General features: G+C 37.9%; 1 protein-coding gene across 2 annotated transcripts in view; it reads right to left on the bottom strand.

Annotated features, from left to right (window-relative positions):
- The window catches only part of CDC73 (cell division cycle 73), a 111,262-nt gene that overhangs the window by 12,515 nt on the left and 72,452 nt on the right, over positions 1-26,295 (bottom strand). For both annotated transcript variants that reach the window (XM_061453060.1, XM_061453059.1), the window contains exons 11-13: positions 8,180-8,237; positions 5,444-5,479; positions 4,903-4,990 (exon numbers count right to left, since the gene is read on the bottom strand). In XM_061453060.1, the coding sequence (XP_061309044.1) occupies positions 4,903-4,990; positions 5,444-5,479; positions 8,180-8,237 (182 nt within the window). The remainder of the gene's footprint in view (positions 1-4,902; positions 4,991-5,443; positions 5,480-8,179; positions 8,238-26,295) is intronic.

Genomic DNA, 26,295 nt, shown 5'->3' with positions numbered 1-26,295 from the left:
CTAGTGCTGCATTCAGATAGGGATAAAAGAATAAAGTGTATTATATGAAATATTTTTCAGAGGATTCACAATACAAGATATTGCAGTTCTGATTTTAAAATAAATTATATCTTTTTAATATTTTAGAAAAATCTCCATTTTCATCTTGTACTTTGCTCCCTAGAAAACCAGCCTTTAAAAAAAATGGCTATCAAGAATATCAAGAATATTTGCATATTATATAGCATGTTAAGTGTACATGTTACAATTATATATATACAAATGTCCTCTTACAAAATCTAAGTTGCAACAAATATATCCAACAGATAAATCGGGTATCTAAAAAAAATAATCTTAAACCAGCAACATGCTTCCACTTTATCATTATATATATATTTCATTCTATTCATGATAGCTTTTCTGTGTTCCACATTTTCTACTTCAAAAGAAAGCATAACATTAGCAATGAATTAAAGATGCCAAGCATCATACATATGACAGCTAAACTTCGCAAGGAAAACAACCCCAAAATACTACAAAGCTAGGAAAAAGGTTACTAAAATCATTGGTATAATTAATAGGCTTCTTTTAGTCCTTGACAATTGAATTTAATGCCATAATACTGGATGAAGACCATCCTTTTTTATTTTACAACAAACATCCTAAAATTTCAGCCACTGATATCCAAAGTGACAATGTGTTGCAGTGCAGTTACTTGTAAAAAAAGAAAATCCAGCATCCTAGACAAAAAAAATATACTGTCACACAGGAATTCCCAACTATTACTCTAAGCTTTGATTTTAAACAGTTTGATCTCTCATTATAATTTCTGCTAACTTGGTTCCTTATTTTGTTTAAAAGAAACCAATCAACCAACCAAAAAACATTTAAATGGAGGGAATAACAAAAATTTGTTTTATTTATGAAACCCAAATGTTCTTTATTATTACACACTTCACAGAACTGTGCTGCTCTGAGTATCAGGCATGGGAGAACAGGTTGGCCTGTAAACAGCCCACATCACATGTATCAAAGCTTTCATGCAACCCTGGGGCCCTCGTTCTCCTACATTTCTTTGCAGTCTCCACTGCAATGGCTCTTACTCTTCCAGCTCCAAAACTCCTCCTTGTGCTGTATTACTGATCTTCTCTGATGGCTAATAAAACCAATCTGATTACCTCTAAAAATACAAGAAATTCAAATCTACCTGCATCTTCCTCAGCCCAGGTAAGGCAGGGAATATTAATTTGTGTGTGTCTTTTCTATGTGGACAATATTTCCTTATGCCAAAACTTGCAGCAATGACATGCGTCTTCCAAATCTCTACTCTTCTGTCAAATTTAGCTGAGAGTGGGGAATGGGTTAAAGGCAGCAGTGACTTAGAGGCAGAAATTAGATAAGTCTTCTTTCGTTGGAAAACCACCACATATCTATAAATCACACTCGACATCAAGACTAGTTCCAAACTCCACATATCTGAACAGTAAAAAAAAAATCCAGTAGACATTCCTACAAGGTACCTCAATACATTTGAATGAAAAACAAACAAACGAACACAACCAACCCCCCCGCAAAACCTACAGGCCAGGTGGCATATTTACTAGAAGAATGCTAGAACTGCCACGGCTAAATTAACATTTCGCTCTTCGGCTATTGCACTTCTCATTCATTAACGTACCTTTTTCATTGTGTCTTTTGTACTTATTAATTACACCAGTGTATCCTCCTTTGAACCCTAAAACTTCTTTTTTTTTCTGGCTCATGTTCTTTGCACTCTTATCAGGCTCCTCTTGGGGCAGGTCTTAAGAAGTTAAGTGTAACTGCCCCAGTGGAGCTGAAAATACCGCAGGCCTCTTAGCACAGAGATACTTACACATTAGATATAGGTGCTTTATTCCATTTTAACTATTCTTATATCAAAAAGTCACAAATTACAAAGATGTAAAATCCAGGGCTTGTAGTTGTGAATTTTTTATACTTAAGCATAAAATCCCACATAAACAGGCAACATCTTCCATAAAATCATAGAATAGTTAGGGTTGGAAAGAACCTTAAGATCATCTAGTTCCAACCCCCCTGCCGTGGGCAGGGACACCTCACACTAACCCATGTCACCCAAGGCTCTGTCCAACCTGACCTTGAACATCGCCAGGGATGGAGCATTCATAGCTTCCTTAGGCAACCCATTCCAGTGCCTCACCACCCTCACAGTAAAGAACTTCTTCCTTATATCCAATCTAAACTTCCCCTGTTTAAGTTTGAACCCATTATTCCCTGTCCTGTCACTACAGTCCCTAATGAAGAGTCCCTCCCCAGCATCCCTATAGGCCCCCTTCAGATACTGGAAGGCTGCTATGAGGTCTCCATGCAGCCTTCTCTTCTCCAGGCTGAACAGCCCCAACTTTCTCAGCCTATCTCCATACAGGAGGTGCTCCAGTCCTCTAATCATCCTCATGGCCCTCCTCCGGACTTGTTCCAACAGTTCCTTCTCCTTTTGATGTTGAGGACACCAGAACTGCACAAAATACTCCAGGTGAGGTCTCACAAGAGCAGAGTAGAGGGGCAGGATCACCTCCTTCGATCTGCTGGTCATGCTCCTTTTGATGCAAACCAGGATAGCCCACCTCACAAGCGTGTCGAGGTTCCTCTGGATGGCATTCAAATGAACCACACAGCTTGGTGTCATCGGCAAACTTGCTGAGGGCGCATTCAATCCCACTGTCCATGTCAGCGACAAAGGTGTTAAACAAGACCGGTCCCAACACCGACCCCTGAGGGACGCCACTCGTTACTGGTCTCCAGCCGGACATTGAGCCATTGACCACAAGTCTTTGTGTGCGGCCATCCAGCCAGTTCTTTATCCACCGAGTGGTCCATCCATCAAATTGATGTCTCTCCAATTTAGAGATAAGGATGTCATGTGGGATAGTGTCGAACACTTTGCACAAGTCCAGGTAGATGACATCAACTGCTCTACCCCTGTCCATCAGTTCTGTAGCCCCATCATAGAAGGCCATCAAATTGGTCAGGCAGGATTTCCCCTTAGTGAAGCCATGCTGGCTGTCACCAAGCACCTTGTTATTTTCATGTGCCTTAGCATGCCTTCCAGGAGAATCTGCTCCAAGATTTTGCCAGGCACAGAGGTGAGACTGACTGGTCTGTAATTCCCCGGGTCATCCATTTTCCCCTTCTTGAAAATGGGGGTTATATCTCCCCTTTTCCAGTTGTCGAGAGCTTCACCTGACTGCCATAATTTTTCAAATATGATGGCCAGTGGCTTAGCAACTTCATTCGCCAGCTCCTTCAGGACCTGCGGATGGATCTCATCACAACCCATGGACTTGTGCACATTCAGGTTCTTAAGATGGTCGTGAACCAGATCCTCTCCTACAGTTGGCCTAAGGTCTTCTGTGTCTGCCATCAACACAATTACATCAGTCCAGTAACTGCTTGCACATTAAACTATAATGGTAAGAGCCAGCCTTCTCATCCATTAAATATTTCAGAAGAGGCACTAAGAGTCCAGTATGCTTACTGAATTCTTTGATGATGCAGCAGCAATCTAGGAGTTCAAAATAGCTGGAGCTCAGAAGAAATCAGTGGTATCTTGCAGCATAGTTTGAAAGAATTCTAGGGCAACTCAGTGAAAGCTGTAGCACCACTTTTTAAGGACAGCCTCTTTTTTTGGGGGAAAAAAAAAAGCAGCTGTGTATGGCCTCATAAAGGAGGAGCAAAATGCTGAAGGTGAAATAGAGTCCATTTTCTCCATTTTCTTAACATACCATTATAGACAGTGTGTAAAGTGCATTTCTCTGTGAAAATGAGTTTTGTTTCAGGAAAATTAACTGGTAATAACTGACAGGCAACTCTAAATACCATCATAGAATCATAAAATAGTTAGAGTTGGAGAGGACCTTAAGATCATCAAGTTCCAACCCCCCTGCCATGGGCAGGGACACCTCACACTAAACCATATCACCCAAGGCCTCATCCAACCTGCTCTTGAACACTGCCAGGGATGGAGCATTCACAGCCTCCCTGGGCAACCTATTCCAGTGCCTCACCACCCTAACAGGAAAGAATTTCTTCCTTATATCCAATCTAAACTTCCCCTGTTTAAGTTTGAACCCGTTACCCCTTGTCCTATCACTACAGTCCCTAATGAAGAGTCCCTCTCCAGCATCTGCTGGACAAGCAGAAATATATTTTTTGGGCAGTGTGGTGGGTGCTGTTGTTTGTTTGTTTTTACCATAATCATGAATTCTGTCTTACCATGAATTAATTTGCAATGTTGATGGCATTCAGCCATAATGAAGTAAATCTCAGAAACATGTATGTGATGCAACAAGCAAATTTTAGCAACTTGTTAATATTTCCCTGAATGAGTTTACATAAATACTTGATAGCAATGCTTTATTCTTATTTTTGTTGCATGCAAGCTTAAAAAAAACCCTTTATTTACACAACCAGCTGACCTGTGCAGCTGATACTGACATTTATCTAACACAGAGGCCAGCCTCTGGTTGCCTTTATATAAACTGTGATCATTTCCCAAAATGTCTTCTGAGCTTCACAGCAGACTGTCCTTGCTCATTTTCTCTAAGACTTCTTCCATTGTAAGGGTTTGACGACTGGTGTGTGCATAAATAGTACATAAAAGAAAAGCACTATGGACATTAGAAATGGTACTGTAAGACCACCTTCTCAATCTGCCCACTCGGGTCATAGGTCACAACTGTGCAAAACCTCTGAAAATAAGTTTTTGCTTTTTTTCCTACTATTCAAGAGGCTTTAATTACTTTTATCCTTTATTAGGTAGTCAGGAGACAGCAGATACAGATACTCCCTCCTGCTTAATTAATTTGGTACTAGGATACCTTTATATCTGCAAACCGTTAAAGTATATTCTAATCAGCTACTTACTTCAGATCTTGCAGAAGGTCCTTGGCATTAAGCATCGTTATTAAAGAGGTCGTGGCTGCTGGAATAATGATTATAGGAGTTCGCGATCCTGTAGACATAACAGAGTTACATTTGGCTGGTTCATGTGTAGGGTTTTTTCATTGTTTTTGTCTGTGTTTTTTGGGGTTTTGACCATTTTTTTGTGGTTTTGATCACTGGTATCTCATCCTGTGCCCCTCTCACTTGTTTTTTGGTATTTTTTTTTCATTAAAGGAACTTTACATAAGAAAAACCCACACCTGTTTAACAGATCAAAATCATGGAAAAATAATCATGAAAAACTGTACTAAATATTTTCAAACCTTAAGGTTTTCATTGACCAAAAAACCCGCTGAACTCTATCAGGAGTCTATAAATGTGGGCAGGACCCATATTTAGCGAAACAGAATGTTGTCTGCATCCTACAGCTTGTTTATGTTGTGGTTTGTGGTTCCAAGCAAGAGATAGAGTGAGTACAATTCACATGAAAATGAAAAGGATCATTTAACTAAAATTGACTCACCTTTTTTCTGGTTAGGAGGTGGTCTTGCTTGAGAAACTGAGGGAAAACAAACAGAAAAGACAGCTGAATGATTAATACAAATGGCATCATAAGGCAAAACTTAAATGTTTTTAGTTGCAGAAGTGAAGAGAGTCACACTACTGTCATTAGATCATTTTCACAGAAAACAAACAGCTTTTGACCATCTGAAACGTGTTACGACAACTGACTCTATCCTAATTTTACTCTGAAACTAGTCATCCCTCTCTAACCTCCTCAAAAACTCAGGGCACTACAACACTGGCAAAAATTGCAGCAACCTTAAAAAAACCCTGCTTGTAGATCTTAAGTTCAGTAGTGCTGAGCCAACAGGAAGATTGTTTGACAACAAACTAATCTTTACAGACCTTCAGGTTTTCATTAGTAGTTATTATTGCACATGACATCTGCAGGATTTGGTGATCCATAACACATACAGAACTTGCAGCAATCAAAAGCTGATGGTTGAACTCCCCAGAAAAGCCTCAAACCACCAAGAAAATCAGACAAACAATATAGGCCAGATAAAAACCACAGAATTCTCCCCTACACCCTGCCTATAAAACATTTTCACTTCAGTCTTCCAAGTTGTGACCTCTTCAATACAGGAGATAATTCAGTCCCAAACTGGAACAGCCATCAATTTTTTTTCACTTCAGCACTATTACTGAATAACCTGGCTTCCTCCAAAGAAACATTTTACACTTAAGTTTTCAGGAGTCCTAACTTGAGAAAAGAATTTTCGTGCTGGATAATTATCATCATACCTGTTTATCCTAATTCACACAAAAAGATATCACAAAATGGTGAGTAGTAGGAAGATTGATGCAGACTAACTCCAGTCTCAGCTGCTACTATGCATGACAAATTTAATTAATTGACTTCCAATTTCGTAGCACCAACGTGCTCATGTTTATTTATGACCAACTGTTTCTGAAACTTCCTAGAACAGTATAAATATTCAAAACACATAGTTGCCATTGTTGAAATACTAAGACCATATCCTTAATTATCTTTTCCTGACACTGTCAAATGCACAGATAGAATTGGTAACACTATATTGAACTACATGAACTTTATCTACTCAGTGACATTTTTATGTTTTTTTTTTAATCTAGGTATCTTCTTGATCTAAAGACGTTCCTGAAATACATGGACAGCATTAGCTGCCCTAAGAAGGAATTGGGGGAGGAGGGGAAAAGCATCTGGAAGAAATTTGACTGCTTTGTACTTTGATACTGCAGAAAGGTGCAGAAAAAATAATCTTAAAATGAAATCACATCTTGGATATTTTTTTCACATCAGTATCTACAACTGCACTGTCCAATTCCAGTAATGCTGCTGATGTGCAAAGCAGCCTTTTTTAAACTGTATTTTTAAAAGTTTCAAACCCAATTTTTCTTTGAATGAAACAGTATATACTTTTTGCAGACTGTACTTCATTATTCTCTCTTTAACTTACAATATAGAGGCAAGATTACACTGGCCTTACTGAAGGGCAGTATCAGTATAACATATATAATTTACATATTTCTGTCAGTTAATGTGCATGAAGTCACAGCTAGCAGTAGGAACCTGTGACAAGTCAGTCAGATTTCTATCTTTGCCACTTCTACCCTTTTCATACTGCTGTCAACTCCCATTTGCATGACTATGCTTAATGGGGCTAGTTAAGATGACAGGCAGCGTGACCTTTCTAGTACGAAAATAACCAAACAGAAGAATCTGTGCACAACAGCATTTAGGTATGCTGAGAGTATGCAATATTAGCATAGATTTTTTGGGAAGAATAATTTTTGCAATACTAAGTCTTAAAATTGAGTCCTACTAATAAATCTCAGGCAACACCCTGAAAGCATTTAGTAGCCCTAACAAGAATATGGAGTACTCCAGCGGTACTTTTATGAAAATGATATCCATTTTAAAAGGCAGTTTTGTTCCCCAAAACCCCAAAATGTCCCCTTTCCAATACCTTCATAACATCATCTTGTTCTTAAATAACACCCTTCACTTGAGATTTCCTTCCACCCAACCAGAAACTCTCATAGTATGTTAACTAAGTGCAGATATGCACATAGCTGTTTGGAATCCTCTCATATACTGTCTGTACTCTTACACCCTTTAAAAAAAGTCTAAGGTTTCTCATCATACTATCTTTGAATCTCAATTTGATATTCAATCTGACATATAAAACCAGCTTGGTAGCTAAAGTTTTCCAACTGGGAATTAAAAAGCCAGCTGAGGATTCTGGCCACGTTATGAATACCTTATGTGCCAAAAAGTGTGAAGAAGTAATGATAATGCATATGGAGAAAGACTTATTTCTCATACAGTAATAACAGAAGTAATAACTTATTTCTTTTTGAGATTAGCTTTTCTATGTAGGCAGTTTCTCACTGGAGTATTAACCAGCTCTTATTATACACTTAAGCTGCCATTTGTGAACTACCAAGCTGACAAACAAGTCTGTCACTTTTTAATTTCACTAGCACATCCTTTCAATGTGCTAATCAGGCAACACATTGAAAAGAATGAACCCAAGTGCCACAATATAACATGAACCAAACAATTATGTGTTATTTCCAACACATATGAAGTTAAAGACCACAAATAAACTACCCCCAATTCAGTCTTCAGCTAACTCAAGTTTTAAATAGCACTTCTTTGAAACTCACACTTATTTGGAATAGAAGCACAAATGACAGTAGAACACCTTACCTGGTCGTGGTACAGGCTGTGCTGCTGGCGTTTGAGTTTTGCGAGCAGAAGCACCTTCCTTTGAAAAGATAGAAGAGGTAATATTAACAACTATATTCAGAACTCTACAGATTCAACTTTAGACTTGGGGATAACAGCAAATCTTATAAGGTTTTATATGTTTACATTTTAACCATCAAATGCCATTCAGAAACTTCTTGTACATTCAAAGAAACCTTTCCTATTTACAGTATTGTTTCATTTTACCTATGGTAACTTTCACCAAGGGTTTGTAATGTCAATATAAGCAACTGGCTGAAGTGATTTCGCAACAAGATCTGTTTATACTCTTGTTGGAAAAGAAGGACTAAGAAATCGCAATGCACTCCTCCCAGAGTTTCATGCCCAGAAATAGCCCACTTGTGATAATTAGCTCTGCTCATGCCTTATCCAATTACCTTAATGTAACAAACAAAAGACCTGCACAACTACTTATTCTGGTTAACTCTACAGAGTCAACACACCAAATAAGAGAACAGTGAAGTCACATGTTGGGTTCCAAGGCAACAGTGAATTCCTGCAAGAACAAATTCTGTTCTCAGCTACTGCTGTGAAACCTCACTGAACAAAACACGTATTACTAACACTGTATGAAAGCTTGCTATATATTCCAGCCATTTCAATTTGCAAGGCTGACAGAAAACCTTTTAACATGAAACCATGAATTTTAGCTGAAAATTACTTAAATGCTATGTCAGGCATATACTACAACTGTGAGACACCTGGAAATGCCAGAGATCCCACTCTGGGAAAAACCTGTTGGAAAGTACTCCAATATAGCATTACCACATTTGTATGTCTGTGCAAAAACAACAGTATGTTTTGTAATTCAAAATAAAAAAGCTAATCAGCAGGGCACTACATCCAAGTAGCATCAAGTTCCACAATTTAAATAACACTTAACAAACTGCTTTTAAGTTTCCCCCATGAAAGTTAGAACTGTTTTTATCTCAAGAACTGTAAAGTACAATTAGAAGAGAAGATCACTTGACAAGCGCTTAGAAAACACAAACTTACCCAGAACCTTTATTCCCTGAGCTTTAGTCAAATCCAGCCATGATTAGTTACTACAGACCAGAGCTGACATTTGGTAAAGCACACAGCTTTTCCAGTTAGCAACCTCCAACTGACAGTATAAGGATTTAACCCTGCATTGCAAGAAACACATTAATTCCAAATTCTGCTGTACTCTTTTCTCATTATTAAAATGCTAACAACCATGTAGGGCACTTGAGTCAGTAACTCTTATATTAATACTTATTTTTTCAGGTGTCCAAGAAAAGGCATTTTTGCCAATGTCCTTTGACAATAATTATACAGAAAATGATAAAAATCAAATGCCACACTAAAAGAAGAGAAGCAGGAAAGGCTGACTACTTTTGAGAGAAACCTTTCAACTTAGAAACAGCAGTTTTTTGAAACACTGCCTTTTTACCAAGAAAGTAGAAATAAAACATTTTGCACCTGTTTCTATATAAAAATGTAATTTTCTGTGTGAAAAGACTGTTCCTATGGTGCACTAATTACACTTTTTGAAGAAATACCAAGAATTCCCACAACATTTCTTTAAATTCACAGCACCTCATGAAATGGAAAGAAGAACATCAAGCTAAAGAAATGTCAATTTCTGAGATGCTGTTTCAATTTTCTAAATCCAATCCAATTTACTTGGATACTTAACTATGACTGTCTGCAGTCCCACATGTCATATGCCTCCTTCCCTACAGAATCAGTAATGCAAGTTTTCTGCTTCCCCTTCCACTTACTCTGCGCCTCCAGCGTCTTGAATAGACCCTGCAGGTGCTACAGCAGATGCAATGAAGGGAGGGAGTCAGGAACTGCTTCAGACATTCTAGAGTTTTTGGAAATTCTTGTAAAGAATTGTAAGCAAATTATAACCTAATCCTTGCTCTGGTTTCCACTTGTACTTAGGACTTCTCTCTTCACCAAAATGCCCATAAAGCACCACAACATACATACAATGTAGCCTAACAACATAAGTGTCAAATTGCCTATTTGGGAGTTGCTCATCATTTCCTCTGAAATGTCTTCTCTACAATGATTAATGGGAAACTTAGCGCAGAAGTCTCAAACAAAATGGCTTTGAGAACACTGCAACTGAAACAAACAATCCCAAAACAACAACAGCACATTAAAAGAAAGAAAATTAAAAAAAAAACGCATGTCAATATCTGATTAACGGTAGGAAATAAATTCATTTAAATGAGTAGATACAAAAGAGCCACCACTTCCATGTGTACGACCTTTTGATTTGTACGAACAATTACTGCAAATCAATAAACGGAGGTCACAGCTTTAAATGTTGTAAATCACTGCTTTAGATGGCAATAACTTTGTGGATGAACCTCTGCTCACAGCTCCTGATAACCTGGCATCTTAGCACAGAAGTACAATTGTTACCTAACTGAAGGTGTAACATCAATATTTTGTAACTGATCCACAACTTTTCTCCCTTTACGGCTACCAGCGACCTAATCACCACCTCCTATTATGTAAAAACTGCAGACAACATAGCAAAAGAAACGGATTTATATTTTGACCCCACATTTCTTAAATGGTTTGTAAGGAGAAAAGTATACTATTGAGATGAGGAAAAAGCAGCACAGAGCAGTGATGGTTGACAAGATACACGAAGTGGAGAAGAAAACCTGCTTTCAGTAGCAAAGTCCTTAGCAGGATAATTTTCCTAACACTTCACATTGTCCTGAAAATAAAAGAGGTTACCTTAAGATAGAACATTAATGCTTTTCAAAAGCATTTGGTAGACTTAAAAGTTTTACCTGTGACAATGCACATATTTATGACACAAGCTCTGTTTACAAAGCAGACAACTATGCTATGATTTCTCACAGGGAAAGAAAGTTGACAGAGTAAACTTCATGACTGGTTCATTCAGCTACACAAGGTGCGGCTGGTGTGCTCTCAATTAGAGCACAGTAAGACACTTCAAATCTTCCAATGAGAAATTTTTAGTGGAAGAATTACTCTTAAGTAACTAACACACTGAAAATTCAAACTCCAATTAGGGGAGTTTTTGTTTGTGCAGCTGTACCCTAAGCATCAGAAGCAGCAGAAATCACTTTTTAGCTATTTAAAGAACATTCATTTCCTCAAAGTTTCTGAACACTTAACAGTTTCACTCGAAGATGACACACCTAATTCTTATGCATAAGCTGTCTGAGACTGTTAAGGAGTATATGATGAATATTCATAAGCTGAAACTAATCTAGGAAAAAACCTATGTAATTTGAAAAATACAAATCTTGAAGACAACCACTTAACATCGTATTTTAATGAAAAACATACTACTTGGGTTAGTTGTACTAACTTACCATAGGAAGTTATAGTTTACTTATGATTTACATTAAATACATAAGTATTTAACCATTCAGAAGCAATAATATGACAGAATGAAATCAGAAAAAGATACTAAAGCTTCATACTTTCCTGAATTTAATTGCATCATTCACAGATACACCGCTGTATATACTCTTCAGTTGAGCACATTCAATGTCAGTACTAATGTTTCCTTTCATATTAGATATTTACAAAATAACCGGTTTTTACTTTAGTGTATATTTCTGCTATTCAGCACTGTCCTACCTAGACATCTACAACCACTGGGTTTGCAAGCCAATGCATGAATAGAAAACAGGTTAGTACATGTGAAAAAAGTCCAGACTCCCTCTTACAGTCAAATAAGTAAAAGAGCCTCACACCCTGAAGGACAACTGACTTAGACTATTATTGTACACTCTAGTAATTAAGCTTCTGGCACCTTCTTTTCTTCCTTACACCTTCATAGGATTTGTATGTTTGTCTTAAAAAATTCAGACACTACTATGTGCTCTGATAAGTGTTGTGAGTATAAACTATGTTTACAATAACAAGAAGCTTTAGGTCTTAAAGTCTCTTAAATCTGTATATATTGTATACAGCTTACTTGACACCTTCTCTTTCACATGCGCATTCCTTTTCCCTTCTCTGCTTCTACATTATACAGGCACCTAACAAAAAGTAAACTGTGGTCAATCTATATTTATATTTAGTTACCCAAGAGTGGGTAGGGGGTTTGTTTTTAACAGCTTCTAAAACCTTCTGCAGTGTTTGTTGACCTAATTAACAAATAAATAACTCCTTGTGTTAATTTGAAAAAAAAAAATAAAATCACAGATTACCAATATTCATCTCATACCAAGACCCTACTAGTCTGTACTTTTGACACCTAGTACTTTTCTTAAGTCTAAATGAACATTAAGATCCACAGTTAAGTTACTTACACTCATTTTTCAAACAGAGTAAGAAATTGCCTGAACAAAACTCAGGTACTTTTTTGGAAATGAGCCCTCCTGTCTTAAGGAATGAAAAGTGTTATGTTGGTAGAATATTCACTTGGAGGCACATTACACACATACTCAAGTTAATTTACTCCCTTGAAGAGCAAAAAAACCCCAAACAAAACAACCCACAATTAAAAGTTTCTTATTGTGGCTTTGCAAAGTAAAAATAACTTGAGGAAAAAACCTATTTCACAGCACACACACAATCCTGACTAGTTTCTATGAAGATATCCATAGCAGTCTAATATTTTGACCTTTAAAAACTGTTAGTAGGAATGGACAGAATTGACAATTGGATGCCATCCTGTGGTTTTAACTTGTGGCAAATTCATTTTTTACCTTGTTCTTTTGTTACAATTTAAATTACGATGTTTATATAAAAATCTAAAAAATATCAGGGAGCTTGCATGATCCTGCACAGAAGCAGCATGAGTAAAAAGTAACATTTGATTCTGCAAGAAGTGTTAGCCACTGCTTGTGTTTACAACACTGAGCAACTTTCAGCTTCACCATCCATGACAGAAGATAGTTCAGCAAAGACTGTTCTGTTCCTAAGCATGAATGTAGTAAAACTGCACCACAATGATTGCAAATGAACCTCTGAAAATACCAAAGTCAGCCTTAAGAACTATGGCTGCATAGTTAGAGCACAGTATATTTCTAGAAATTAAATCTTGTATACACAAATTTATGACAAACAGCCAAAACAATGGGATGACTTCAAAAGCAGGTATTTAACAACTGGTTCAGGTGGCCTACTTTAAGCCCAATAGAAACATGTATCTATTTCATATAAATAGCTTGGATTCTGAAAACACAGGGCTTTGTTCTAAACAATTTAAAGCCCTTAAAAATCAGGGGCACAGGGGCAAAAATCTTCCACAGGACCACGCTAAAAAAAAATAATCCAGAGTTACTGTTCCTTTGCAGTCTTCCTAATAATGCTCTTTTTTTAATATCAAGAAGGTTTAGTAGTATTTTCAGTTTAACGCGTATTTCACATCATTGTATTTACACATGAAACTGGTATAGCTTATTTGCATACTTATATGCACAGAAATCTCCTTATGCAGTCCCCAAGACAGATATTTAAATAATAAATTGCAAGATTTTAACAGCTTTTGTAATTTTAAACTCTGATGTAAAAAACAGAATTTGATAACAAGATCTTAATTGTTGTGCAAATACAGCCAATATCAGTCATTTTAACTTCCATTGCTTGTAATATTAACAAAAAGATCATTTCAACTGTTTACATTGTTTCAACTTCCTTGTAGTCTAGAAAAAAAAAAAGCGGGATTTGAAGCAGAACAAAAGATATTTTTATAGAATTAATTCTAAAAGGGGAAATGTTTACTATTATTTATCAAAGGCTTCTGATACCAACTGCTTAAGGATAAAAACCACAGCTTCGCTACTTTGACAACTAAAAAACTGAGGTGGCAAGACAAAAGGGGTTAGTAAAAAATGTATCAATCACATTTATTTCAAAATACAAACCTGATTATACTGAAGATCATGTCTTATGAAACCTAGTTTGAAGAAAAATACCAATGGAAGACTGCCAATCCTCAAATTCAGTTGCAAGAAAGAAAACTTGATGCCCATCTTACAAAGATAAGGCAAATTTCATTATAGTTTTCAAAATACTCATATGTAGTACATCTAACAAATTTTGCAAGTGTAAGGAAATCAGATGCAGACAGTCTTTTCTGAATGAGTACAGCATTACAATGATGGAGAAGAGAGAGGAAGGAGAAGTAATGGAGGGTGGCAGAAATATACTGGTGTCATCAAGGGACTAAATGAAACTTAGAAGAACTAATACTTGTTATTCCACAGTATTCAAATTAAAGCTTTATTTACAAATCTCACCCTTAATTAATCCATTATAGAATCAAAACTGTCAAGACTGCTCAAATTCTGGAACCCTTACATTGTAAAGCACAACAAAGAACAGGACTGATGGGCTTTTTCAGTAGCAGGTTAAGGCTGTTGATCAGTGTCATTGAAAGATGTGAAAAATACTCACTGCAATTTCTGCTCCAAACCACATATTCTATGTTTGGTGGTTTTGTTTTTTTTTTTTTTCTGGTGAGAAACCATTTCATACGAGTGATTACTACTTGCAGTTACACTTAGTATTGGACTACAGATGCGTGAACACATGTAATAGAAAGTTGGAGGCTAAAACATTAGCAAACTACTGAGTTCATGGTTATGCAAATTACAGTTCTATTGAATTGATATGGCAAAAGATGAAACAATCCTTCTGGCCTCAAGTTGTGTGTCAAAAATCTTACCTATTGCCAAATAATATGAGTGAGGCTGTCTCAAATAATTAAGCCAAAGGGACAGAACTTGAAGCAAAAATAACGTTTTAGTGATAACAGCTTTTGTCTTTTCACTCAGTTCAAGGGAATGAGTAATTTGAATAACTATAGGTAGGTATATTATAGGCAGGGCTTCATTTTTAGAACAAACAAAATATCTGGAGTTCTGTCAGGACTGAGAGGTGGTCTTTGATGAAAGCAGCTTATCACCGGGAAGACGGAAGCGCTTGCATGTTTAATCTGGCGTTCTCACCAACATTCCTCTTCAGGTCAAAATTGCTATTTCTACAGCAATGGTTTCAAACTACATGGGTGACGTAAACTCAAGATGAAGATCTTAATTTTACTGGTATTCTGCGCAAGGATAAAGATGTGAGGAGCTCTACCTCCTCCCCAAAGACTGCTCAGGAGTGTTTTGAAATCTTATCTTTAGAGGTAAAACTCAGTTTTAAAGCGTATCAGTAATTGTTACTGACTTGCAGGAAAACACTGCTGACATGCAACCTCTACACATGCTTAGAAAAGCACTGAGTTTTCTACAGATCCTGCTCTGGAAACCATATTCATGGCAACAGTCACATGTACAGTAACGAACACGTTGCTTGACATAGAGCAATGGGAAGACCCCACTTAGGCCAGCATTCAGTGAGCAATTTGGACTCAGAGGAAATTTTCAGGGGAGAAGGCTTAAAGATCTCAGAAAGGTTCCTTTGCAACTTCTGGAAAGACCTGTAAAATGCTCTATGTGACAAGAATATTTTTAAAGGCTCTGCAAGTGCCTACACCAATACAGATGGAACCTTAACCTCAGCACAACAATTCCCCCCCCACAAAAAAAAAAAAACAAAAAACAAAACCAAACCAAGACGCAGAAGTTGACTAACTTTATGTGATGCTGTTCAACATCTCAATGCAATAGAAACTGATGAGGCTCTTTCCAGGGTCCCCTTGGTTATACTGAATCCTATTACTAGAACAGGAGGTACTGTAATATTAGAATTCTAACACATAGGATGCTATTCAAGACCTTATGGGTTTTTGGTGATTGCTTGTTTAACAAATTATCCAGCACCACATTTTCCCAGTTGTACTTCACCCTGATGTGATCTTCTCCTTTCTGTTCATTGAAAAGAAGTTTAACATTATTCTTGCATACCTTCCACCCCGGCACTATGGTTATATATTACATTATGGTACAAGAAAACATTATTATCATGGGTGGTCACGGCCAGAGAGATGAAAGCAATTTTCCAAGTAATCAGTGTGAAAGACTTAAAATATCACAAGAAAATCCTGAAACTATATTCCTTGAGAAGCCAATGCACAAAGCTGAACAATGGAGTGATGATCACTGAAGTTGTCTGTGTTGCCTAGAAAAGTAACTGCTCAGTTCAAAAACAGCATCAGCTTTTTCAGTATCAAAAGCTTTAGCTGCAGTCGTAATAAACTGTAATACACGAGCCACAAGATAAGAGGACTTGAGTGATGACAGTGATGATTGCAAAACCACAACGTACTATAACCACTTCGACATGGAAAGGGCTGTTATCATGGAAAGGCCTATTCTCAAAGGCCAGAGAAAAGTCTAGAAAAACTATTTTAATTGCAGACTGTCTTACACTTCAGGCTTCCTCCTCTAAGAATAACAACTCATCTACTATGCAAGTTCAGCTGCAAAAGAGTAGGTGGTGTTTTTTTTTTTAAACCACATAAAGTGATATCTTGGGGCCTGTGTAACTGGAAGAGGCTGCTAGTAATACTAATGTACAGACCCATGCAGTCAGTCAAATAACATTTGTAATGAAGTTCATGATACCTCAGATTTTCTTCTTAACTGGTTTTGTGTTTCTTTGTGAGTTTATACTAAGACACCCCAAAAGAAGCACACCCACTTGCTTCACTGGCTACAGTGAAGTTGTGATAGCAACTGTATGTGCAGGAAATAAAAATATACTACAAAGGGGAGGTGGGGGAGAGGATAAAGTATTTATGTAATTTATCGGTCCCATTTGCAAACAGAGTAGTAAACCTCCACCATTACATCTGCTAAAGCCCTCATATCAACAAACTGTCCAGACAGAGCAGATTTGCTATCTTGGGTTCTGGTGATGAATATATTGACCAAATATTGAGACACAAGACATATCTATAAAATGTCAGACAAGCAAGTTAGAAAAAGAAGAGTAATTTACAGCAAAATATTCCTGATTTTAATCCAGCATGAAAGTTATGATTTCGTGACTTGCGCATCCTGCAGTTACCCACACACTGCAAATCAAAAGTTAAGCAGAGTCAGGTTTGGGTCTTGTCTGGGGCTAGACAACAATATAGAGGGACCAAGAGATTTTCCCCAAGGCTGGAGAGTCATGAGTGGCAGGGTGTGTGGGACAGTATGGGCAAGTATCTAGTCCACTGGGCCCCTCCAGTGCTTTGGAAGCGTTGGAGATGGAAGGCAGCTGTATGGAGTCCCCAGCAACAAGCTGCAGAAACTGCTGAAGGGGACAGTGAATTATTTTAAGCCTGGTGGGCCCATGGCACTTCAGGCCATCAGAGCAGAGATGCAACACAGAGATGGACTCATGATCGAGGGGTGGACTTAACAATGGACACTATTGCCCAGGTTATTCACGAGTGTGAACACTGCACACAGTCTCTCCTGCTCTGGAAGACTTACAAGAGATGGAGCCTGACATGGACCAGATGGACGCAGCAGCTTTATAGGGACTGGTCCATGCACTAAGATAAGAGTGCACCGAGATACGAGTGATGGTATATTGAAAATGTGGGATCTGAGCATGACGTGAATGGTATGGAATAAGGGGTGGATAATGTCCTGGGTTCAGCAGTAGCAGTCATGTTTCTCCTCCTTGGTAGCTGGTGCAGTGCAGTGTTTTGACTTTCGGCTCGGGAACAGAGCTGATAGAGATGTTTTGGTTTGGCCAAGGACTTTGTGAGCCTCATGCTCTGCCAGGGAGGAGGGGAAGCTGGGAGGAAGCAGAGACAGGACACCTGACCCAAACTGACCAAAGAGCTATTCCATACCACAGCACGTCATGCCCAGGATGTAACTGGGAGTTAGCCGGAAGGGCTGGGAGACTGCAGGGTTGGAGGAGGTATCGGTCGGAGCTTGGTCGGGCTTGGGGGGCGAGTTATCGGTCAGCGGGTGGTAAGGTGTTGTATTCTCTTCCCTTGTTATTTCCTTTATCATTATTATCATTGGTGGTAGCAGTAGTGATTTATGTTATACCTTAGTTACTAAACTGTTCTTATCTCAACCCGTGGGAGTTGCATTCTTTTGATTCTCCTCTCCGTCCCTCCGAGAGCAGGGGGAGGGCAAGAAAGGGGGGGAAGTGAGTGAACGAATTACCTGACTGGGTTTAAACCACGACAGACACATAATAATCTTCCTACAAACAGAAAGTTATTGGTCATCTTGGGAATAAACTTTTATTTCACTAAAAATCCTAGAGAAACCAACTGTTTTGAACAGACACAGAGTACCTCACATTTTCAGTGCACAGGCTTGCTGTACCACAGTGCCATACAAAAAAGCACTGTTTTGAGAACTATTATGACAGAAGCTGACATTTGATTGCCATGCTTCTTTCTGTCTTGTGATTTCATACACTTGTATCAAGTAAAAGAAAAGATTTTAGTAGGTTTAATGTCAAGGAAAACCACGTGTACTTCTGGAGCAAAATGTTTACATTCAGACTTCAACAAAATAAACAGATCCTTGGAAAATTTTCTGCACATTTTAAGTCAGGGGATAGAGGCAATTTGGGATTGAAAAGGATATACACAAAAACTTCAAGAACCAAACTTAGGAAAGCTCATAAACAACGTATGAATAGTGTCTCAGTATTAAACTTTAGGAGTTACAGTCTCCAATTTCCCATGCTTTATATACTTAATACAGTAAAACATTACAGAAAAAAACTTCAGTAAAAACAAAACTAAACAAAAAAACACAAGGAAGCACCAAATCCAAACAAACAAACAAAAAACCCACCAAAAAAAAAAAACCAAAACAAAACAAAAAATCCACAAAAAAAAAACCAAAAACCAACTCAGCTCCTCAGTATCCTCAAATGACTGCTCCTAACACTGGTAAAAATCATTAATATACTTTTCTCTGTGCGATATTCTGAAGTCTGAGCATTTCCAATAATAGCATCCCACTTATTCCAGTCACAGCAGATCTGGCGGTGTTCTAGACTACCCACATCTTTTCCCTGGACTGCATCATGTCGGTGTTTCAGACATACCATCTAAATACCTAAAATTAAAATGTATTAGGTTTTGTACTGCTGTACACCATTTATGGTCCTGTTCTCCAATTCTTTGTCCCTCCAGCTTTCCCAGTGAGACACATTGCACTACACACTTTTCACTGTATAACCTCTCATTCCAGAATTCTGTTCTAATTAAAATATGATTTTACAATTATGAGGGAGCACTCAAATTAGACCAAAACAGTTGTTACTCTTCCTCCTCCCCCACTTTCTCCAAAATATTCCCACTCAGTGCAACCAGGTAACTCCAAAAGGCCCAAAGCTTCCCTCCCTAGCTACAGCTGTAAACACATCACAAAGTTAAAATATTTTGCAGGGATCACTACTACACAGTACCAAATCACAGTACTGTACATGTCAGCAGAAACAGCCAGGAAGCTGCATGAACCCAAAATTCTCTACTTTCTAGATTAAGCCTTTCTACTTTGCCAACAGATTCCAAGATTAGAAAAACTAATAATCCCCAAACAGTACAACAAATTGAAACCTTCAGGTTTGTACCCAAAGAGCAAACAGACAACATACTGTTAAACTTTCAGTTGTTCATCTGTGTTTTAAAGCCTAACTCTGACAAAAGCTATTCAGTCTTTTGATGGGGCTGTTTTACTACAAAAAGAAATCACATACATGAATCAAGAAACAGAGCCACATTATTAATCATCACATAACAGTGTCACCTGGGATGCAAGTATTTTAGTCACTTGTAATAGTCTTATGTTGAAGACGACAGAACATATACCATACTTGATCATCAATGCTTTTTACACATGTGCTTCTTGAAAAATATTTAGGTTGAAAGATTTGCCTTCAAAACGTCTTGCACTAGCATGCATGCAACAGGATTTGTGTATTAGTGCTAAAAACAGATTGTGTACACTGCTATTGGTATTTGTATCCTGAATAAACATACCATTCATACCACCCTGCTATAGAATATAAAAACCAATGATGTTACATACCTGTATCAAAAAACGTAGTGGCAATAAATCATGCATTAAGTTAAAATACAGGAAGGATTCTGGCTGTATCATGCAGGAAGAATTTTCCCATTTAGCCTTCTGCCTCTACTTTCAGCTTCCTTTGGCATTATATCTAAATTCCCCATTATTGTTCTCTCTTTAGCAGAGAAGATTAAATTAAGCCCTTCTAAAAGCACTAAGATGACAGCATTCAACTTTTATTTTTTCCTTTTATACACAATCCATACACTAGATGCTCAATCTGAAAGCTTCTATCTGTACATTATGAGACCTGGTTTTATAATATGACTGTTCTTTGAAATGGCTAGAGCACAGCTGTGTTTTTGGTAGTGCATAAATGCAGTCCTCTTAAACGAAGGTCAACTGACAAGGTCTCATTCACACAGTCTGGGGCCATTCTATTCAAAGATGAAGATGGGATAAGGGCCACACAGAAGCCTCTACAAATTTTAGGGACTTTCTATTATGCTGTGACTTCTCTACAGTGCTCATCCACCACTGCAGAAAAAAGTATCCCTGACTAAATGAGCAGATTCTAAAGTATATTTTTAGACAGGTTTTAAAAGTTTTCAAATGGATGCCCCTTTCTCTCTTCACTCACTCCTATGTCTATGTATATACACACATATAGACACACAATTTCATCTTTAAGAACTTCACACTGTGCATATACATCTAAGATGACAGACTATGCCAGTCAGCACAGGCCCAGGTGAGGTTCACTGCAACTATCACTTCTGCTACTCGCATGTTAGCAAGTATCAGTCATCCATAACAATCCTGCGGATTTCAGAGTTTATCCGAAGGAAATCTGCCTTAAGCAGCAAGACCTCTTCAGCCCTCACATCTGCTACTTCAAATAGCTGTTTCAACCTTTGAAAAGCCTACTGTCAGTGTTATAATATAAACAAGGTGTTTTGTTTTCTACAGCAATCTGTTGCAGAGTAAGAATCCCACACTGGAAAACTGAGCACTTAGGTGGCAGGAAATGAAAATGAATACACCACTAAAAGCAGATAATATTTTGGAACAGAATTAGGTTTTCATTGCCAAGATCTCAATGAGAAGAAAAAAAACAAAACCCAACCGAACCTCAAAGTGTAACAAGAATGCTCTGTTATGACACCCTCGAACTTTCTGTAAGTGCTTAGGAGGGCTTCACCAGTTGCCACAAGATTCAGTTTCATAGAGACTCACCCAATAACCTCCTTGTCTTAATCAGGTAGTGATCTACTTTCATGAGAAAAATGGCAAAACAAAATAGCAGTGTCACCTTTTGAGAAAGGGCAGCATAGTAATTTCATGTGTAGCTCAACAGGCTTGTAATGAGTACAGAAACCTCACATTTATTCATGTTTTTCTAAAAAGACATTTTAAAAATGCAAGAAAAAGCAACTACTCAAGAGCTAATGCCAGAGTACATGTCTGTTCCCTATTTTGCAACTTCTGTATCATCATATCCTTGGGTAAATGAATACATGCTTACTTTGAAGGAAAAGCAAAACCCTTTATCTTCTCATACATTTTTGTCACTGACTAGTGGCTGGTTTGAAGAAAAACATCTGAAGGCACTACCAGTATGAATGCTGGTCTAAAAAAAGTAAAATAAAATAAACAACTTATTATTGCCATCAGATCTCCATCAATGGGATCAGATATTCTAGCAAGCACATCTTCCATTCCAGATGACAGAGGAGCCTTCCATTTAGTGATTTCATTAGCTCAGAGCAGCTTTGTAGAAACACAGTTACTTTGCTTCCCAGGCCAATGGGGCTTCAGAAACAGCACTGCCACGCAGCACGGAGCTGCTATTTATAAATCTTGAAAGCATCTCATGTATGCCACAGTAATGTTTCAAGAACAAGCAAACAATTCTGCAGAGAGTCATCAGAGCTCATTAGCTCCAGCCACATGGGACCTGAACCAATTCCACCAGACCATTCAGAGAAGGCTGATTCATCTATTCCCTAATGGTCAACATTCCACAAGGCTTATTAGATTGTGTGCATTATCATGTGAATACACAGACCCGATTTTCATCTGGCATGGGTCCCAACCAACCTGCTAGTGAGAGAAGCAGAGGGATTCAAAAGACCTGCTCTTTCCCCACCACATCCAGCATTTCCTACATTACTGACACATCTCCTTGCCCATTCCCTTCCCCCAGTGCACCTCAGATACATGAGATTTAATTACACCCAACAAAAAGCAATGTTTCAGTCATCAGACAAACCCAGCATAAAAGTACAGATACCGTTACATAGCTCCAGACAACGCTGCAGTGTAGGGTCAAGTGTAACACCAACACCGATAGAAAGGAAGAAAAAAAGTCACAGCAAAGAGATTTTCTCCATCTTAGGTGGCCCAGATTCTCAAAGATGACTCCCCTTTTTGTACTGTACCCAGGCCTCATTAAATTAAAAAAGAATTTTTATTGTATTTTGTTGCTTTGTTTATCTAGAAATGCAACTGAGGCAGAAAACTACACTTGCCTTTTTTACACTATAATGCTTCTTACTGATATTAACAGAATTTCAGGGCTCTCTCTATTTGGGAAAGTAACTCCAAGGAAAACAGTAAGGCAGAGAACCAGAGGTGGGGGGATTATTTTTTTAATTCTGCAATGTAAACCACCACAAATGCACAGACGTGTATTAATCAAAAAATACAGAAAAAGCATTTGAATGCTTAGTTACGTAATTCTTTGAGAGAAGACTTGAAAGAACATGCAATGAGCAATTTATCATCCAAGAATTGTGGTTTTTTTAAGAAGATGACATTTGTGTGTTTTTAAGAGGTGGACAACTTCTTTAGGCAACAGATATATCCTGTAAGTTCACTTTAGTGCAACAGATCAGTGATAGAAAGCTTTGCAGATGCTGATTAAGAATTACAAAAATATGTATCAAAATATTCCAGAAAAACATAATCTTTAAATTTAGGTCAAAATGTATGAACTCAGCATTATTACATTAAATCTATCCAGCTGTTTTATTTATTTTTCTGTTAAACACACACTCCTTCCAATGTGCATTTGTATTTTGTAATAATATGTCTTGAGATGATCAAGATGTAGGAGAGCTGTCTCTCATTTCTTCTTCGGTTAGAAGTCACTAAATTACAGAAAATAAAAACCTGGAACTTAAGTTTGAAATATAGCAGAAAAGAATAAAAAAGATCTCTAGCTCTGAAGCAATATTCTCTTGACGATGAACATAATACAAATTGAGCTCTGTGTATTTCCTCTAAATCACATATTTGAAGACTAGAAGTCCTGGTGACTCTGACTCCATATTTGTAATTTATGTGGGGAAAAAAAAATCCTCAGGCTCATGAAATTACTCTAGACTCTTACACAGATTACAGAAAGAATTATGAACACAGTTATTCAGAAGAAAAAACAAAAAGCGTAATTTCCACAGCACAGTTTCATTTTCCCTGCAAATTACTAAAGGGATGTTATTTAAGTTTAATGTGAATTTCAAAAGTGGAAAGTCTGCAGGACAGACTGGCAACTAGGGATATGCAGTCATTTTGTATGGTAACTTGATTTCTTTTTCATCAGAAGCATATACAAATGAATATGTACTTCTGACAGATTTTTTCCCAGAAAACTGAATTAACTTTGAAATACCCAAAAAACAGGCAGTAATACTAAGCACAGTACATGATAATCTCAGCACACATCAAGATCAGCTTTTCATTAATATACACTGCCTAGAAGCCTGTGAGAGCCTGGAAACTGAGCTTGTCTCAAACACTGCTCAAACTGAGCTTGTCTCAGATACCATTTTCATTTGACCATGGGAGGCATTGCAAGAATTATGGCAAATGAAGCAAACAAGGATGTTAGCTTTCAGTACTGCATATGCCAGATCATTCTGATCCCGTTTTTTGAAGCTGATAAGCCTTCACAGGACTGTGAAAAACATTGATTCAAAGAATAGGTCTTAATGTGAGGGACAATGACCACCAACACAAGCACTTACAGAATTCCAGCTTTGGAACTGCACGTGCTCACTACAACACATCCATCATTCTAGTAACGCCTTTCTACACTTTTCATGCAAATTACAGTTAACACCCCAAAGAAAACTAAAGGGCAGGGCTCAGGTCAGAGGGTGAGCTCCCACCACCAGCAATACCATGGGTGAAGAGGACCAATAACACACCAACAGATCCCCAGGCGGTGACTATCTGCTTGCAACTCTTCTTATCTCTCTCTCCCTGCATTGATGTCTCCAGGAACAGACAACCTGAGTTTAAGAGTTTCAGCATCTGGCCTTGTTTGTGCCTTAATTCCAACCAGGCAACAAATATATCGAGTCTGACCATTTTTGAGTCACACATGCCTTTCGACCAAGTTGAGACAAAGCCACTTCAAGCTGAGGGAATCATTAATATGGAACAACATCAGGAAAAAGAAAACAACAAACACCAAAAAACAAACAAAATCATGAAACTGGCTGGCCAACCTAAATTAGTTTTATCAAGGTAGTGCTCAGGGTCTTTGGAGCAATTTTAATTCCCCCAACATGTCAAATAAAGAACAGCAGGGAACTGCTCTTTAAAGGAGACTTATTTTCAATGTTATGATTCAGGTTTTCTGTGTGACATTAAGAATTATTGCATAAATTTATTACAGGGATAGAGCCTCTTGGATAACTGGAGAAAAAACTTTATCCACAGATAGTTTTTCCTAGTTTTAGTACCTGTGCTTGAAAAAAAGGCTTCAGGCATTTAAGACACTTGCTAGACCTTTCTTATTTCTGTTGTAAACCCTGTACGTCCCACATAATTAGCTGTAAATTAGGATACCTATAGAATGGAGCTGTAGGAGTTAATGGGCTAAAGCTACTGAGGAAATGTGACAGATGGAAAGAGTCAATACAGGTCTCAATCCCAAATCACATGAAATTCTGACAGCTCTGGAAGTCCAGCTCTTCAATTTCACATTATTTAACATTCACTAAACATCTGCATCACAAACTTCAGTTTCAAAACCAGGAATTTTTGAGGCTGACAAAATGCCTCCATATTCACGTACAAACAACACACATAGGGAAAAGAATTTAGCAAGCAGATGAACAGTTGGAGCTGCTAATCTCTTAATCAGTCTCACAAAAAAAATAGATAATCTACATAGCTCATCCAGCAGGTGCTAGGCAGGAGGTCTGCATCCTGGCAATGAAACTGATGGGCCAAGACTCTTCAAATCATTGGAAGAGAAATGCTGGATGCCTGAAGAGCCTAAAGACAGCCTAAGGGAAAAGGGTCTTCCTGTGCCTGGACAGGTGCTAACAGCTGGAACAAAGCATTTTTCTCTCTAGGCAAAAGAGCTGGTGGACTATTAACTCCCGCAGGATGAGATCTTCCTGCTTTAAGAGATTTGATATGTAATACAAGTTCTTCCCTAAAGTCTCACTTTCTGTAAGAAATTAAGTTTTCATATAAATTCTCTTGCTGGGGGTGTAAGTGTGGGTGTTAGGGGTAACTTGACCATATAGTGCAGACAGGTAGAACAAAACAAGTCATAAGGTAAGGGGAAAAAAACCCAGAAGTCTATTTTCCACAGTTGTTCGTTAAACTACCTGTGAACATTTGGTACTTCTACTTTGGTACTCTCCCCTGCTGTGCTGAATCAAAGCTTCATAAAGTCCCTGTGCTTCTCAGAATGCAAAAGAACACTTGTGACAGGCAGAAAATATTACTGCTGGCACTGGATTGTCAGTTCATCAGGGGAGAACCACGTAACCAAAAATACTGCACAGTACAAATTATGTTGTCCATCCCCTGGAAAAAAAAATAAATTCTGCATTTAGTGCACTTGAGACCAGCAATAATTGGATGCAAAGCCTGGGGGAAGACATGAAAAAACAGAATACAGAAAAGAAGTTACAATAAAACAAACACCACAATATTGAGGAAAGAAGGAAATGCATCTGGACTATAGTCCAATATGCAAAATTTGCCTAACACAAAACCAGAATGGAAATAGAGTGGACTGAAGCCATTTTGTATTTTGACTTTTCAAGTAAATTTTGAAGCACTCCAAACCTGTGTTTCTCAAAGGAAGCTGTGATAGCAGAATGGACTGAATTCCAGTTG

This window comes from Pezoporus flaviventris, unplaced genomic scaffold (genome assembly GCF_033815535.1).
Source record: "Pezoporus flaviventris isolate CSIRO_AGI_PZ_B2104156 unplaced genomic scaffold, CSIRO_AGI_Pfla_v1 ptg000013l, whole genome shotgun sequence".
NCBI classification, from domain to species: domain Eukaryota; kingdom Metazoa; phylum Chordata; class Aves; order Psittaciformes; family Psittacidae; genus Pezoporus; species Pezoporus flaviventris.
The sequence above is the reverse complement of the archived record's forward strand: the minus strand, read 5'-3'. Positions and strand labels throughout refer to the sequence as shown.